The 18,983-nt window shown below is 26.6% G+C and overlaps 1 protein-coding gene across 1 annotated transcript; it reads right to left on the bottom strand.

Annotated features, from left to right (window-relative positions):
* Positions 1 to 287: 287 nt before the first annotated feature.
* On the bottom strand, positions 288 to 13,459 carry LOC135931463 (endoplasmic reticulum chaperone BiP-like). The gene is made up of 10 exons (XM_065468588.1): positions 13,260 to 13,459; positions 12,990 to 13,221; positions 12,809 to 12,943; positions 12,655 to 12,767; positions 12,458 to 12,612; positions 12,168 to 12,403; positions 8,128 to 8,365; positions 7,833 to 7,990; positions 7,042 to 7,272; positions 288 to 960 (listed from the first exon to the last, which is right to left on the bottom strand). Exons 1-10 carry the CDS (start codon positions 13,379 to 13,381, stop codon positions 607 to 609), a joined length of 1,974 nt encoding a protein of 657 aa, XP_065324660.1. The 5' UTR covers positions 13,382 to 13,459; the 3' UTR covers positions 288 to 606.
* Between the last annotated feature and the right edge of the window lie 5,524 nt (positions 13,460 to 18,983).

Here is an 18,983-nt window from a genome sequence, read left to right as displayed (position 1 = left end):
TTTAATTTAGTAAAATATAAATAATTTGTAAGAAATTTATGTTTATAAAAATGTTATTAATTTACTTTTAAATGCATAAAAAACAAAATTTTAATTCAAATATATGGACATGTGTTTAAAATGATCATAACAAAAACTGTACAATTATTATCACGGATTCAGAATTTATTTATTTACAAGTATAATTTTCGACATAACTTTAAGTAACTTCTGTAGTAGTAGTTTTCGCCGGCTATTTTAAGGTAGCGCTTAACAGCTTTGTATAAGAAGATATAATATAATAAAGATAAAAATTAATCATTTTATTATAAAACACAGACATTAAATTTGTTATTTATACTTATTTTTAAATAAAATTTGTGTCACAAATATTCGACATTAAAATCATTTAAAAAGAAAAGACAAAATTAAATAATATCCCAATCAATAAAATATTACATCCATAGTTAAATTTAACGAAATATTCACAAGTGGAAATGTTAATTTTTTTATCTACAATTATTTTTAATTCATAAAATATAGTTTAAAATATAATTAATAAATTATAATTTTCTACACATTGTTATGCTCATTCAATCAACTCCCATTCTCCCAGCCATGCGAACATTACAATTCATCCTTTTCGGAGTCACCCTCTGGGGGTGGAGGGGCCTTCCCTCCTTCTTGAGCCCCATAAAGCTTGGTTATAATAGGTTGGGCTACTCCCTCGACCTCCTTCTTCTTTTCCCGGTACTCTTCAGGTTCGGCATCTTTGTGACTCTCCATCCACTCTATCCCGTCTTTAACAGCCTTCTCAATAGCCGATTTTTCCTCGGGCGACAATTTAGAACCCAATTTGCCTTCACCTGTCTCTGATATCTGATTTTTGAGTGAATAAACGTATGATTCGAGCTCGTTGCGAGATTCCACTCTCTCTTTAAGTTTCTTATCCTCGTCGGCAAACTTTTCGGCGTCTTTGACCTAGATGCGTGCATTTTTTTTATAAAGTACAATAAATTCATTAGGTATAACCACACTGGACACAAAGTCGAGAACGAATAATGCAATGCTCCGATACCCACTTATGTAAATAAATCATATTACCCATAAACACCTCGAACTCAATTCTGTGGAATAAGTGCGACATTTTAGCAATCAATATCCCCTTGAGGAGCCTAGTGGCCATAACTTATGATATTCTCAAAATAATATATTTAGTCTATGAAATGGTCCACGGATGGAACGCGGAAAACTCCCAAATACTATTGGCTAGCAAAATGTCTGAAGGATATGGACTTAATGAATTTCTCGTTTCCATAATTTAGGGCACTCAAGAGGAACAAGAACTCTTAAAGTAACACCTACAATACATGCTAAGACATGGTATAAGTTAAAATGGGAATCGAGAACGCTAATCTATTAATTATTATGATGGTAATGGTACTCTAAATTGAAACATGTTCAGCAATAGGAGAATCAGGACGAGATGCCGATTAAAAAATGTATGACAGGGTGGGAACTGGCTAAAATCATGATGAAATTCCATTTGCTGGCTGGGCCAATATCTCAAAAAAATTTACTCCAGATTTTGGTCGGACTTAGACCAAAAAAATCGATTTAACTATAATATGTAACACTGGTCATATTATGTCCATTAGAAAAATTAAAATTTTAAAAGAACAAAGACCCCCAATTTCTAAGGTTTTAATTAACAAAAATCTTAACCCAAATAATGACTATGTCTAAAATATAAAATAGCAATATTTATTAATGTTTTAATGCAATAAAAAGCTTTTTTCGATAAGTTTTAAAACATTTGATAGCAATCAAATTATGGGTAATATCGTTACTTTTAAACCAATTATAGTTTAAAATGATTCTAAGCAATAAAAAAATTTATTGCATTAAAATATTAAACATAAAGCCATCATTATTTTTTATTTGAATTAATTTTTGAAAATATTTATTTGCAACACAAATTATTGATGGAAATATAAGATAATTAGTAAATGAACATAATAAAAATTAAATTGGAGGACATTGTACTTTTAAAATATTAAATTTTCTAATGGATAATGGCTAATGTATAGAGATGTGCCGATACCACATTTTGGAGGCCGATCCGATATTAAATTGATATCAGTCGATTACCTATCCGGTGTCATATCTAATTTTTTATTCTGTAAAGATACCAATGGTTTTAATATTTAATATACTTTTTATTAGTATAACATTTATAATTAAACATAATTAGGGATGTGCCGATCCACATATTTTTCACCGATCCGATATTGCTTCAAACCCGATCCGATACCGATATTTTTACTGATTTTTAATCACCCCAGTTTGAACCAAATGTAATTAAGAAATCAATATTTTTTATGCAAAAAATCGAATTATGAATAATTTAATTTTTTTATTTCGACAATTAAGACTATAATAAAAAAATATATATTTAATAATATATCCATTTTATGTTGGAATTATAAAATTGTAATATTTAAGGGTTATTGCTTAAGTCGAGGGGTATATTATTATTTTTTTATTTTTTTTTTGTTACTTTTTTTATGTTTTTTTTAAATGTTATTTTAAATTAATATAGTATTATTTGGTGATAATTTTTTTTGTGATAAATTTTTAAAATATTGTTTGCATATTTTTATTATTTAGTGATAATTTTTTTTTGTGATAAATTTTTAAAATAATGTAGTATATTTTTATTATTTGGTGATAAATTTTTAAATTAATATGTATTTTTTCTTTTAAGATATTTTAAAATATTTTTTTCTTTTTTAAAAATATTTCTTAATTCCTAGGGAGGGGAGGTAAAAGAATTGTGTCTACATATTTTTTTAAAAAATTGTTTTTTTAAAGAAATAATTTGTAGTTCCGATTATTATTAGATTATGTATATATATAATATGATTCCTTCCATACTAACTTAATATTATTTCCGTTTTTTTCTTTTAAAATGAATATTTTTACACTAGGTGTGTTTACTAATACTGTTGAAACAACTTATCAATTTTGCCTTAATAATCAATTAATCCCTTTAGGAATAGAGCATACTTGTTGCAATTCCATAATGCGGGTAGAAAAAAATACTTAAGCAATAACCATATTTAATATATAAAATTATAATATATTAGATTTTTTTAATAAATATGAGAGCCTCTAGATTTTCTGAAAATAAGCTTCTACGATATGGACTATCTATATCTCCTGCCGTACTGAAGGCAGACTCAGATGATTCCGCAGATAATGCATTTTGCAAAATTATCTTTGTCTTTTGTAAAATATTTACATAATTCAGATAATATATTTAAAAAAATTCTTTTATTTAAAGTATAAATAAAAAAATTGGCGTTATTTAAAAAGATTTTAAATAAATAAAACTTTGGGTTTCCTTTCTATTTTTATAAAAAAAAATTTTAAATACTATAAATTTATTTAATAAAAATTATTTAGAAAATATTAAAATAATGTAAAATAAATATACATAACATAAAATGAAATAACAAAAAAAAGTAAAAAGATCGGATCGGTTTTTACAGGTATCGGCCAGATCCGATATTTTCAAACGCTAAATATCGGCACAGCCCTAAACATAACTTATGTCATTAAACAGTTATATTTTATATCCAATTCAATTGCAATTCTAAAAGTATATAAAATATTTTTATTGTTAAATCACTTTTATATAACATTAATCTATACATAATAAGTTATAAACAAATATATTATGAAATTTAAAATAAATATTTAAAATAATATTTAATATATCGAAGATTTCTTTTTAGAAATACCAACATTTCCAATTTATCAGAGGTCAGCCTGTGGCGATGGTCAATAACACCAGCTTCACTAAAAACAGATTCTGAAGAGATTTTCACACACTGTTATAAACAGAATGCGCAAAAAATAACAATATGGCAGGATGTTTATTAATTAATTATTATAAAATAATACATAAAAATGGATTTAAATTTTATTTATAAAAATAAATGATTTTAGATATGACTTTTTTCAAAAATTTTATTTTTGTTAAAGACGCCATTTTATATCGGATCGGAAAATTATATAATATTGGTGGATAACCATTTTTAAATGGGTGAAATATCGGCCCGTTCCTATAAAAAATATCGGTACATCCCTACAATGTAAAAAAAATATTTTTAATTTCGTTGTTAAAGAATAACTAATAAATTTATTGAAAGAAGCAAAGATGTCTTGTTTTTCAACTTTTTATTCCGAATATCTCAGGTATTATTAAGTTAACGAGCACAAATTTCATTTCCGTGACTATAAACTTATAGTAAATGCTTATTTTCTCGTCGATTTGACAAGGTAGTAAACTAGTATATCTAAATTATCAAGTTGGTATTAGATCATAGATTTAAATTAAGGTTAGAAGAGTTGTTGCTATATCTTATTTAAAATATAGGGGAAAGTCGAATATTTATTTTCATAACTCATCAGTAACCATGAAATATGATAGAGACGGTCAATGTCCAATATCATTTGAAAGAAAGAATTGCTATTTATTCCATCAAAAATCGTGATTTATCAGAGAGCGTATGGAAAATCATTCAATGTGAATGATATAATATTTCTAATAATTGCATAAAGTATTAACATTTTTCAATTTTATAAGCAGCAAAAAAAATAAACAATTTTTTTCCAATAATGTATACGTTTCCCAGAAGTTTATTTATTTTACATTAAACAATATTGAAAAAATAATTAAAAACTAATATTCAATCCACCCTTTTATCAACAAATATCATATCGATTTAAAATTTAAGCGAATAATGTGCAAAGACGAATAACAAAATATTTACATAAATCAAATTGAATATTGTAATATTCGATTGTGTCAATCATAAAAGGAAAAGGTCCGATCAAAGAGGAAAAGTGTCAAACAAAAAAGGAAACGGTCCAATCAAAAAAAAAATTTTGGTCAATTTTTCTTAAATTTTTACATTTTTTGTTCTTATTTTATTTCTAACTTTTTGCAATCTCTTTAAGACATTATTAATCTTTACTTTTCTCAATTTTCTTTTCTTCTCATTTTTGATCATTCTTTTTTATCTTTATATTAATAATTTATTTTCATTTAAATTTCTCATTGGCAGTTAATTTTTATCAATTAAAATTTTTTGCATCAAATTATTTAATTACAATTTAAATTAATCGTTGGTTATATGTACCCTTTTAAAAATAAGTTTGAACTATAATACCAACGTTATGTAAATAAATAAGATATAATCATATATAAATTCTTACTTTGAAATTTTAATATTTATGCAAGAAGCATTTAATACTTTTGAGCAAGTAAATAATTTTTTTGTAATATTTTTAATACTATATTCTGATTTATGAATAATTAAATATATGTTATAATAAATGATTTTAGTCATTTTTTGTCATTCATTCCAATTATTGAGTATATATTTAAAATCATGAAAAAATGATAAAAACTTTAAAAAAATTTGCCTGCTCACACGTCCGCCCATCAAGGGATAAAAACATTAACAGTGAAACAAAAGCTCTAAAATTGACGCATTAAAATGGATAGTATCAAAAATATAGCTTTATATTTTAAAGTAGGCTATACAGTTACAAATATTAAATCCCATCTCAAAAATGGAATAAATATAATTTTCCCAAAGGAGGTTCACGTGCTAGCAAGAAGTTAAATCAAGAACATGAAGAAGATATATTAAATTGTATAAATTTGAATTGCACTTTATCCTTAAAAAGGTTATGTGTAATGATTAAATAAAGATATGATGTGGAAATATCAAAAAATACGATATCAAGGTTACTCTTAGAATTTAACGTTCACAGTTAGAGAAAATACCGAATCAAATATCGTGCTTTAGATGTAGCCTATGTGAAAGAAAAATTTATCTTTATTGATGTGAGTGGGTTTTAAATAAGAATGAGGCGGTTATATTGATATATACAAATAAATAAAAAGGCTATTAAAAATGTTCAAGGGATAAAAACAATGAATTATACTATTCAAGGTTCTTGATGGCCCCTGCAATGCTATACACTTTAGCAACTTTGTAAATGAAATACTAAATTATCTTGAAGATAAATGATGAATATCATTTCATCATAAGCATACAATTAGGGAATCGTAGAAAGTAGAGATCATACAATAAAATATTTACCACCTTACAGTCCTTATCTTAATCCCATCAAAAATGTTTTTTCAATGGAAGTATTTTGTCATAAATCAAAATAACAAGGAGGATTTAATTCGTTTTATGGAGCTTGGAGATAGAGGAATATCTGAATAAAATGCAAAGAATTATTTTAGAAATATTGAGACCTATACTTCAAAATGTAGAAGAGGGAAAATTATCAATATTAATATAAATTTTTGTTTCTTAACATATTTTACATTATATATAGTAATTGTATTAAATAATTTGATATGCAAACAATTCTAATAAAAATTACCTGCAAATGAAAAATTAAAATAAATTATTTTTACAAAGATAAAAAAATGAAGAGAAAAGAGATAAGATTAAAAAAATAAAGACTAAAAGTGAAAGTTAGAAATAATATAGGAACAAAAAATTTAAAAATAACGATTTTCTTTTTTCTTTTGGGACTTTTCTTTTTTGATCGACGCTTTTCCTTTTAAGTTTGAAACTTTTCGCTTTTTGATCGGCCTTTTTCCTAAGCCTATGAGATTTTTCATTTTTTGATTGACACTTTTCCTTTTTTATAGAACCTTTTTTGATCTGACCTTTTTCCTTTTTTGATCTGACCTTTTCCTTTTTGATCGGACGTTTCCCTCTTATGATTCCTTTTTTGAATGAGAAACCCTAAAAAGGTTTAACTACAATTCAAAATGCAGCACACATTTATGCATCACTTCACCCAAAGAAAGAATATTCGCACCAATATTTGCTTTGGCCTAATTCAAGTTTTAAAAAAATGAATTAGAAGTCTAATACTCAAATTTCAAAATTATAGTTCAGCAATCATTAACTTTCGTTTTAACCTCACTTAACTCAAAATTGATATTAAAGAAATATTTACCATTTTTTCAATATCCTCTGGAGAAAGACGACTTTGATCATTTGTAATGACAATCTTCTCCTTGTTTCCGGTTCCCTTGTCCTCGGCAGACACTTTGAGAATTCCATTCACATCAATCTCAAAAGTTACTTCAATTTGAGGAACACCTCGAGGGGCAGGGGGTATGCCAGTCAAGTCAAATTTGCCAAGCAAGTGGTTATCCTTCGTCATGGGGCGTTCACCCTCAAATACCTAATTATATGCATAAATTTGTATATTTTCGGGGTATTTTTACATGTAAAAATTCTATCCGTCCTTTAAAATTCCAAAGTATCGAATTCAATTTTTTCGGCCTGAATATGGCTCAACCTCAATATATATTTTATGCCTGCCTGACCTATATTTTTAATTAAATGAATTTTACAAAGTTTAATATATAAAAAATTAATACTGATTTGTCCTAATCACAGAGATTGTTTATTTTTAATAAAAAAATAAAACATTATTTATTTAAATTATCATTGTATTTTTCATAGATATTCCTGTACAAAATGTTATATGGTAAAAAATTTGTTAGTAAAATTTTGGAAGTTGAATTTTTTTTCATTTACTGTAGATATTATATTGATTCAAAAAGATAGTAAAAATTATTGTAAATATTGGATCGATAAAAATTTTACAGATTAGCATAGCTAATCTTTTTAATAATTTTTATAATTTTTATAAAATATATATAGATATAATAGTATGATACTTCTTAGTATTATAAACAATAAGGGTTTTCAATAAAGTTAAAAGAAGCTTAGGTTTACTTGAATAGTGACAGTGTTTTGATTGTCAGCAGCTGTCGAAAAAACTTGTGATTTTTTTGTTGGAATAACTGTATTCCTGGGAATGAGTTTAGTCATCACTCCACCAACCGTTTCTATGCCCATAGTCAGTGGGTTGACATCCAACAGTACAACGTCACCTGTAGATGATAATATTAATTAGAGTATCTCAGTAATAAAATATATGATAAATCAAATATAATAAACATAATGTCTTGTAACAATGCATGGAACACCACAGATAACTATAACAAATAAGTTAAGGATATAAGTTTACTAGAGGAACTTTCCCCAGACAGAACTCCAGCCTGAACAGCTGCCCCATAAGCAACAGCTTCATCCGGGTTAATGCCTCTAGAAGGTTCCTTACCATTGAAATACTCCTTGACGAGGGCTTGAATTTTGGGAATTCTCGTAGACCCACCCACCAAAACAATCTCATCAATGTCTGTCTTTTTAAGATCAGCATCTTGAAGGACCTTTTCCACTGGTTTGAGAGTAGACTTAAACATGACCTGATAAAAAACATAATTCTATATCAATTATATACCAGATTTAAACCTATATATAATTTTCTATTTAAAATCAGTATATGTATTCTTTCAACTTTTATTAATATAGTTCAAAAGGATACTTTTAACTTAATTATGCAACAAAATTTTAAAATTAAAAAGTAGTGCTATTAAATAAAAACTTCAATTTAGTTGATAAAAAAATGGCTAAATCAAGATTTTCACTAACTTTCTATATTTTATATATAATTAATATAAAATTTCATTTAAAACTATTAATTTTAAACATGTCTAATAATTGTGTTAAAAAATATATGGGATTTATTTCTAAAGTGAACTAACATGAACATGTTTCTTTTTTTGAAGGTGAACATTGATGTTCAATTTTTGTAAATGAACATTGAACATGTTAGGTTTACAGCACTACAAAATATTATAAATTAAAGATGCAACCTAATTTTCAAAAATATTTATATGGCAATTTGATAAAATTAAAATAGATAAAATTATTTCTAAATTATTTTATTATTAATTATTATATGGCTGCCTCATTTAATCAGGGTTATGAAATAGAATGTTCTAGGAAAAGAACTAGGAGAAAATTATGAAACGTGAAAGGAAAGGTTATCCCAGGATGGTCCAAAAAAATTAATTAAAAATGCAATTTATTAAATAATTTGGTTCACTCCTTAAGCATTCATTTTTATTTTTCCAAGGCCAATTTTTTATTCTGAGCCCTGAATATAAAAATATCAAAAAACTAAAAAAAAATTCTAAATGTTTTTTAAGATCACAGGATAGAGTAGAGATCTGCAAAGTTTTAAAAAAAATTCAGGTTCGGGTTGGGTCGGGCCTAATATTTTTAAAAAAAATTCGGCTGGGCCTTGGAAAAAATTTTAAAATATAATTAATAAATTGGGTCCAATTTTTTTTTGTAAAATAAAAATATTTAATTTTATTTGTAGAAACTAGACGCCATATGTCATGTATCTAAAATAAATATATAATTAAACTTTTTTCTAAGAAACAAGGTGGCAACAATTTTTATTTGTAAAATAAATATTTAATTTTATTTAGTTAAAAACTAAGCACCATATGTCATGTCATATATCTTTTATTTTGAGTATAATAATTAATAATAAAACTTAAATTGTAAAATTTTTTATAAAATTTAACAATAATTTAAAAATGGATTTTATTTTTTTAAAAAATCATAAAAAATGGAACATATATTTGTAAGCCCTATTTAGGTAAAAGCAATATATGGGAAAATTTTGAAGACATATTTGATGATAAAAACAAAAAACTTGATTATGTCCTGCCAAAAATGTAATAATATATTACAATATAAAAGTACATCTGGAAAATCTCATTTAAGATGTCACAAGTGTGTTAAGAATGACTATTTCTCTATTCCTAAAATAACTAGAGATATTCAAAAGAAAACCATAGATATGAATTCTTTCTTAACTATTAAAAAGAAAATATGATACCATGATCTATTATTGTGCCAAGGACATGTGTGCCTTTATTCGATAACTGGAGATGGCTTTATAAAAATGGCTCAAAATTTTATTCAAATTGGCTCCATTTACGGTAATATTGACTGTAGCAAAATTATTCCCCATCCAACTACTTTATCGAGAAATGCTATAGTTATGACGGATCAAATTAGAACAAATGTTTTTTGCTGCAATTGGAATAATTCCCGATCAAGTGAAAAATATATTATTTATATCTGATCAAGGAGCTAATGTAATTAAAGCCCTAGAAAAATACACCAGATTAAATTGCAGTGCACATCTGTTAAATACAGTTCTTTGAAATACCTTGAAGGAACAATCTTTATCGCTCCTAATATATATCAAACCCTTATTTCTGCTAAAAAATTAACCATGTATTTTAAACAAAGTGGCATGAATCAATATTTAGACAAAACATTACAACAAGATATCGAAACAAGATGGAATTCGAAATTATATATGTTGAAATCTATTTATAACCAATATGATGACATCGTCAATTTTTTATCATCCAAGGGAAATATTAATAAAATGGAAAACTTGGAGAAATCTATTTTAAAAAATTTGATTGATATTTTACATCCTTTTGATAAAGTACTAAAGAACTAGAAGGAGATATTAATCCTACTTAATATAAAGTACTGCTATGCTTTAATAATATTCTTCACGAGGATTTAAATGATACTTTTCAAAACATTGAAATAAAACAAATAAAAACCAATTTAAAATTTTTTTTATTATCTTAATTTAAAATCGATATTTTGCATAAAATAGCGACATTTTTATGCCCCAAATATAGAAAATTAAGAATGTTATCTCATCAATAGAAATATTAGAAGTAGAAAATTCAGTAAAAAATATAATTAATTCTGAAGAATATTGTAAACCTTCAATTGATATTATAGATTTGGATATACAAGACGTTTCTCAAATTATGGAATCTCCTAAAAGATCTAAAGGTACATTTAAAATTGTTCTATTTATCTTATTTTTATATATCAGACTAGTGTTGTTAAACGGCTCGTTTTGAGCCGATTTTTAAAAAAGGCTAATTTAATATTTTAGCCAGAAAAATATTGCCTAAGCCTTGAGATTTTGCTAATTGATGTCTAGACCTTTGTGCCATATATGAGCAAAATCTTCAGACTTGCGTAATATTATTCTAGATAAAATATTGAGTTAGTCGTTTTTAAAATTTGGCTCAAATCGAGCCTTTTAACAAGACTATATCAGACAATGAATATGAAAGATGGAAGGACAATGAGAAAGAATTTGAAAAAAAGAAACAGATGAGCTTGAAATTTATAAGAATTTGAATATAAAAGAGAATATAGAAAATATAGATCCAGAAAAAGATATATTAAAATGCTGGAGCAAAAATGAAATTAGATTACCAAAGATGACGAAATTGGCTAGAAAAATTCTAGCTATTCCTGCAACGTCCACAATGCCAGAGAGAACGTTTTCAAAGACTAAAAGGCTATTAGAAGAAATAGACTGAAATTTGAAAATGTTGATGCTTTAATATTTTTAAATGATAATTATAAGTATGAATCTAATATATAGTTGTGTAATTTAACATTATAATTATTATTTGTTTGGTTTATAGGTATTTTTGATAGTATTTTAAATAAATAATTAAATACTAAATAAATTGTCTGTCTAGTGTCTACTAAGAAAATACAAAATGTTAAATATAAAAAATAAACTAAAAGCTAAAAAAAAATTAATTTCTATAGGGCGGACAAATAATTTTTACTATGGGATGAATAAAAAAAATTAGGGTTCGAGCCGGTCCAGCTAAATTTTCTAAAAAAATTCGGGTTTGGGCTGGGGCAGGAAAACTTTTTTAAAAAAAATTTCAGGCCGGGCTAGGCCCGATGCAGATCACTAGGATAGAGATCTCCCAAGCCCACGAGCTAAATAATTTTAGGGTAACCAACCATCAAATAATTTGAACAATGCAGATTTATGATTTCTGCACATATAACTTTAAAAAAATTATTCCGCAGTCTTATAAAATTTTATTTATGGGCAGCAAAAAAAACCTTTCACTTTTATTTGGCCAGTTCATGTCATGTGATTTCTATCATATAATATATTATGCTTATGCCTTGCATATTCATTAATAGAATTGAAAATGTACAATAGTATATAAATTATAAATTCCTGATGGCTAATTAATGTTAAATTTATTTAAAATCCCATCTAGCATGATTAAACATTTGACCCAACCCAGATCAATCCAAATAACAATTAAAATGTTTGGTATATTTATTTACCATATTAAGTTCTTCAAATTTGGCTCTTGTTAAGGTTTCTGAAAAATCTTCACCCTCAAAAAAGGATTCAATTTCAATTCTGACTTGATGGGAATTACTAAGAGTTCTTTTAGCCTTCTCAACCTCTCGTCTCAACTTTTGAACAGCACGATTATTTTTGGAAATGTCTTTTCCAGTCTTTTTTTTGAATAATTTCATACAATATTCCATTACATTATGATCAAAATCTTCACCACCTGTTTTAATTTAATTAAATAGTTAAGACAAATTGCTATTAAAAAATATCATACCTAAATGTGTATCTCCATTAGTGGCAACAACTTCAAATACACCATTATCAATAGTTAATATTGATACATCAAAAGTTCCACCTCCCAAATCAAAGACCAATATGTTTTTCTCCCCAGATTTTTTATCTAAGCCATATGCCAATGCAGCAGCAGTTCTAGAATATACACAGATTAACATATGATAATATCAAGCATACGGTTCATTGATGATTCTCATAACATTTAAACCAGCAATAGCTCCAGCATCTTTGGTGGCCTGTCTTTGAGCATCATTAAAATAAGCTGGAACTGTTATCACAGCATTTGTTACCTGTATGATTATAAGATAAAATTATAGACAAATATAAATACTATCTGGCCTAAATATGCTTCGGCAATTTCTTTCATTTTTGTTAAAACCATAGCTGATATTTCTTCAGGTGCAAAAACTTTTTCCTCATCTCCTACTTTCACCTGAATATATGGTTTACCATTTTGTTCTTTTACCTATTGAATATTAAAATTAAAAGATGTACATAATTATTATGATTACTATAAAAGGAAAATATTTGGCGTCATTTTGTACAGTAGCGTCATCCCATTTACGCCCAATTAATCGTTTTGCATCAAAAACGGTATTTTCTGGATTAATCGTTAATTGATTTTTAGCTGCATCACCAATCAGTCTTTGACCATCAGGAGTAAATGCAACAACTGAAGGAGTAATACGATTTCCTTGATCATTTGCAATTATTTCGACTCTGCCGTTCTTATGAACGCCAACACTAAAATATTTATAAAAATGACTGTAAAAATAACAAACCATGAGTATGTTGTTCCTAAATCAATCCCCACTATTACTCCTGATGTTTCTGGCTTTGTGCTTTTATCTTCACAGAATCCAGATTGAATAAGTAAAAGTAATAATAGTTTGAGAAAAATCATTTGCTATATGTTTTGTCAATTTCGAATTTCAAGTGTAAAAATTTTAAACAAATTTTAGAACACTTATAACAAACGTGGGTTAAATAATGTGTCTTGTCGTGATTGGTAATATTAGTTTTTTTTCTATTGGTAATTAATTTTAGAATTTTCTAGCTAATATTAAACTCCACTTGGATACTAAAACCTAAATTATTAGAAAGAAAGCTATTTTATAATTAACTATCCCTGTATCTTAACTAGAAAATAATGTTCAAGAACATAAATATTATTAGTGTCTAAAAAATATGTAGCCATCTAAAAATTAAATTTTGAAATTTTTAACGGCATAGTGCTTAAGAGCAAACAATTTTAAATGAGGAAAAAAATCCACCTTTTGTTAAAATAGAGATCGCCTAATGTTAAATATATTTTAAAATCTGGTTAAGTGATAAACGGTATATAAAATACTGAATAATTGCAACATTTTATCGGTCTATGTATGCTAATTAATCTCTTGGATCAGATAAGTTAAAAACATCTCATCACGATACTTATCTTAGTTAGTACTAATAATTAATTTAAGAATTTGTGTTTTCCCAGCTAATATTAATTTTATAATTCATGCTTAATAAAAAGTAGGAATATATTCTATGAATTCATTATAATTTTTAGCAGGGGCGGACTGGCGACGCTACGGCCTCGTGGGCATTTTTTTTATGGCCCCCATATCACCAATTTTGTCCCGCTTTTGCCCGATCTTCGGCCGGGTTCCCTTAAATGGCTTATATGATTTTTATAACTTCTTATTTTTGAAAATAGGTACAAACAATGTACATTTTTTTAAAAAAAAAAGAATAATGATACGATACTCATATATTTTATTTCAAAAAATTGCACATCTAAAATCATATTTATTGCACATATATTTTATATTAGATATACAACGAGAATGCACATTAAAATTAAATCCTACATCACATGTTAATTATAAAATAATACATAATACTCAATATATAAAATCAATTAATTTCACATAAAAAATTATTGCAATTATACAATATTGCACAGAAAATAAATTGCTACCGCCGATCATATTGTAAATAGATATAAATACGATTTAAATAAAAGAATTAATATATAATTTTTAAGTTAATAAATCTCTCATTAACTTAGAACCTTTGCGCAAATAAACAAGAATATCTTTTAGTTCAATTTGCGCTAAAAGTTCCTGTTCAACTGACATCAATAAAAATGCTTCTAATTTTTCTTGTCCTATATTCGCTCTCATCCTATTTTTTATAATTTACTAAATGTTCTCTCACAATTGACTTGCGTAAATGATAAAGTTAAAGTGTATTCATATGGCTAAAAATAAATTAGTATAAGCACTTGTATGCATATTGTATCTTTTAATAATTTCGTACACACATATTAAACCCTTGTTACATCTATTATCAAATTTTGAGTTATTATTATTTTGTAATATTTCATCTTCTTCATATGAATCCTCACTTGTATATACGATATCATTGTCCGTTTCATTTAATTCTTCCACTAAATCTTTGAATTTGCCAATTGTGCCAGTTTTTCTAAGGCCTTTTCAGAAAGACCTTTACTATTTATATCCTCAAAATGCCTTGGATGCAAATATTGCACATTCAAAATAAGCTCTTTATTCGCAGAAAACCGTTCCGACAGCTGTTTATAATTTGATCAATTATAGGACGAAATACTTCAACCTTATAAAGGTCAATCGATTTTTGAGGACGTTCATCTTGGCCTTCGTCACTATATATTCTCTTCACTCGTCCTATTCGATTTTTTGGCAGAGCAGTTTGTACCCAGATACTCTCTGGGAGCTTTAAATATGAAAGTGTTTCATTTAAATTAGAAGCCATTTTTGTTGCTTTATTTTGAATTGAAGTAATAGTTATTGATGACACAGAAGACTTGGCATCTTCTATCATTTTCCACTCTGATAAAATATCTAAATTCTTAGTTTGAAGATATAATGAAATGGCCCCATTATTTCAAAAATTTCTAAATATATTATAGCAGTACTTAGAGTCTTAAATTTACATAAATTATCAATCAAAGACTGTGCTTCTGATGAGGTTTTTGCCTCAAATGATTTATTATCAATTATAAATTGTAAGGCACTTATCGTTATTGGAAGTAGGCTCTCTTTGCCATATATCCATTTAAGGGCTTTTTCACGTGCCCACCACCTTGTCCATATTTTTTGCAGTCTTCTCAACTTATTTTGGCCAGATGAGTTATTCGTTTCACCCAAGCATCCAACCTTTTATATGCACCAAAGATAGAGGCTAGCCTGTTCAACAATCCAAATAAATTTTTGCCTACAACATTATGGCATGAATCACATATACATAGATTTAATATGCGACTATAACACCAAATATACAAATACTTGGAGCCTCTTGTCTAATAAGAGCTTGCAACCCAACAAATTCACCCCGCATATTTGCCGCACCATCAAATGATTCTCCAATTATATTTCTCATTTGAATTCCATGTTTTAATAAGCATTCACTCAAGATATCAAAAAATCTTTTTCCAGAAGAGTTTGTAATTTTGTAAGTGCAAAAAGCCTTTCTGTTATTTTGCCATTATATATGTATGGTAGGCAAATAGTTGCTTGATCATAAACACTAATGTCTTGAGTACTATCCATTTGCAAACTAAAACGTTTGTTACCAATCTCTTTTTTTATTAAATTCCTGATTTGATCAAGAACAACATCTATAACTTTGTTAACAGTTGTTTTCGACAACACGGTTATGAGAGAACCTCTTCCCTTGATTTTAATTTTTCAGAGAGTTTAAGCTTTTCTTTTCTACGTTTGCTCTTTAAAATAGCCTTCTCTGATCTCTTAATATTTGATCATTTTTTGATATAATACGAATCATTTCCAGGAAATTCCCATGATTCAAATTTTCATTTGCAAAGTGGCTAAGTGTTTCAGTAGCATTTAATCCTCTATAGGGTAAGTTTTGTTTGCCTAAAAACTTTATTATTTCAAATATTTGTTTTATTATGTGGACATTGCTATAAATTTGTAGATTTTTTTCATTTAATATTTTAATACTAATTGAATTTCAAATGACTTATTTTTTGATGATCTGAGGTAGGCCTCGACAGCACTAATATGTACTTTTGAATTCATGTATTTTAATTACTGAATGCATATGACGAAAATTTGTTGAGCCTGTTGTAAAAGTGTTTTCATATACTCAAATGCCAGGCAGAATGAGCAGTACACAGTTGGCTTTATTGCACATTAGTTCTATTTTAATCCATTTTCTAGGTATTTTTTTATTCATTACCATTCGATAATATAATTTATCATATTTACTATTTATTGGTTGTATAGGATGCTGCATTAAGAATGCAAGTTTTTGTGGTATAGTGTTAATTGCAGCTTAAAATTTTCATGTTTATGCATATTCAATTCTGATAATCCACTTTGTGAAATATCTGAAGGCATTATTGATGTAGTTGCTTCTGACAAGTGTGAGGATAATAAAGATGGTATTGCTGTAATTGTAGATAATGTATTTTCAGGGTGTGTGAATGATTTATCAGCTGTAATGGTGGTAATTTAGTTATAGGTGGGTGTGGCAATGATTGAACTGATGCAATAATAAAAGAAGATGTTGCAGATAATGTAGTTGTTTCAGGTAGATGTGAATGGGAGGTAGTTGCTGATATTCCTAAATAAGAGATTTTTTAATATGAAGTACTAGCATTATAAATACTTGGTATTGATTTATCAAAGAAAGATAATTTAAGTTGTTTTGGATCAGCACCAGCTGCTTTGACACAAGCAACATCTTTTTCTCTTAATTTTTTAGCTCCACCCTTAAATTTTCTTTTGGCATTTCTATGCATGATAATATAAAAGATTTATTATTATTATTTTATAACTTAAGGCTAAAAAAAATATTATAAGATGTGAACTGGAAATTCAAAATATTTTATAAAAATCATGAACCAGCCAGTAATAATAAAAAAACATTAATTACTATCTATGGGTTATGAAATATAAATAAGTTGTTTACTTTTGACTTTTTACACACATCTCAAAAAATAGCTATATAAATATTAAATTAGATTTGTTTGCAAATGATTAGTAAATTGTTGCGATCCAAATATTGGGTGAGATTTTAACAATCTGTGTTCGTTGAGTTAAGCTTAGTTAGTAATAATATAATAAAATAACAATAAATTAATATTAAAAGAAACTTTAGAAAATCAAATTGATCAAAAATTTATTTATTAAAATTATTATTATACCTGGGTTTTATTTATTTTCTTTTCTTGAATTAAGAACAATACAATAACAAAAGTTAACTATATTATTTCTACAATAAATTAATGTATAAAAATATAATATAATAAATTAATTAAAACTTAATTTACACTCTACTCGTAGTCAAGCTCAAATGGAAGCGATTCACTTCATTCGAAAAAAAAACAAGAAAAAGCACGTGATAATGACGTATAGCGTCAAGCAAGGTTATTAATATTTTATGCATTCAAATATAGTAAATTACATGATAATTCTCAAGGAATATTAAAAATAAATAAATGATAATAGAAAATATTATGGACATAATAATATTATTTTTTTTTCTAATCGGCCTCTTTATTTATATTCTCCTCCGATCGGCCTCAAAATCGACATTTTCTCGCGGCCTCGTGGGCAAAATGCCCACCGGGTATTATGGCCAGTCCGCCCCTGATTTTTAGGACAAGATATTCAAAATATCAATAATCTAAGCAAAAGACTGAGGTAATTAATAAACCTAAACTTCGACAAAAATTATTAAATAATATCTTACGAATGTCATTTCACGATTATATAACCTAATTTATGTTATTAAAAGGTTCGATTTGGGTCGTATTTTAAAAAGGCCCGATCAGAATTTTAGCCTAAATAATATTATATTTAAGTAAGCAGTCTAAACCTTTTGGCCATCTTTGTGCAAAATCATCAGCTTTATTTAATATTATTATGGCTAAAACCTAATTGGGCCGTTTAAAATCGACTTGAATCGGACTTTTTAACAATACTATCTTATGCCTTCAAAACCACCAGTAATGTTATAAAAAAATATACAGGGGCAGCTGTATGGATAAATTCAGACCAAAAATTATAGTATAAATGTCAGTTATGAGGGCGATATCAAAGATTTGCAGAAAACATATGATGAAGGTATAGTTTTAAGTATCTATAAAAATAATATTATTTTTAAAATTCTAGACATTCCTACTAAACAGGTAGCTCTAGATTATTAGGAATTACGAAACATAAATATTTTAATAATCTGCATTGAGATAACAACTAATGATAGCTGTTTATATTATTGGGCAAGTTTTTATTCTAAGTTCTAAACTATTTAATTTTTAATTCATTTAATTTTTTTTTTTTTGATTTAGTAAATACTTTATTTTTTAAAAAAATTTTCTTTTACAAATTATAATTAAAAATATATATATTAAAAAATAAGTAAGCATATATTAAAAATGAATTAAAAAAATATATATAAAAGAACTGAGAAAAAAAATTTTTTTTAAAGGGTACAAATCACCCTAGAGA

This window comes from Gordionus sp. m RMFG-2023, chromosome 1 (genome assembly GCF_954871325.1).
Source record: "Gordionus sp. m RMFG-2023 chromosome 1, tfGorSpeb1-WG-v2, whole genome shotgun sequence".
Lineage (NCBI taxonomy): Eukaryota > Metazoa > Nematomorpha > Gordioida > Chordodea > Parachordodidae > Gordionus > Gordionus sp. m RMFG-2023.
This window is presented reverse-complemented; position numbering and strand designations above follow the sequence as displayed.

Bases quoted from the DNA above. Each gene is read 5' to 3' on its own strand.
- LOC135931463 (XM_065468588.1), bottom strand. From the start codon at position 13,381: ATGATTTTTCTCAAACTATTATTACTTTTACTTATTCAATCTGGATTC. The intron at 8,366-12,167 runs GTAAATAAATAT...GTTTTTTATCAG, and splicing joins AATTTGAAGAACTTAATATG to GTCATGTTTAAGTCTACTCT. The intron at 7,991-8,127 runs GTAAACTTATAT...TATCATCTACAG, and splicing joins GTCTGGGGAAAGTTCCTCTA to GTGACGTTGTACTGTTGGAT.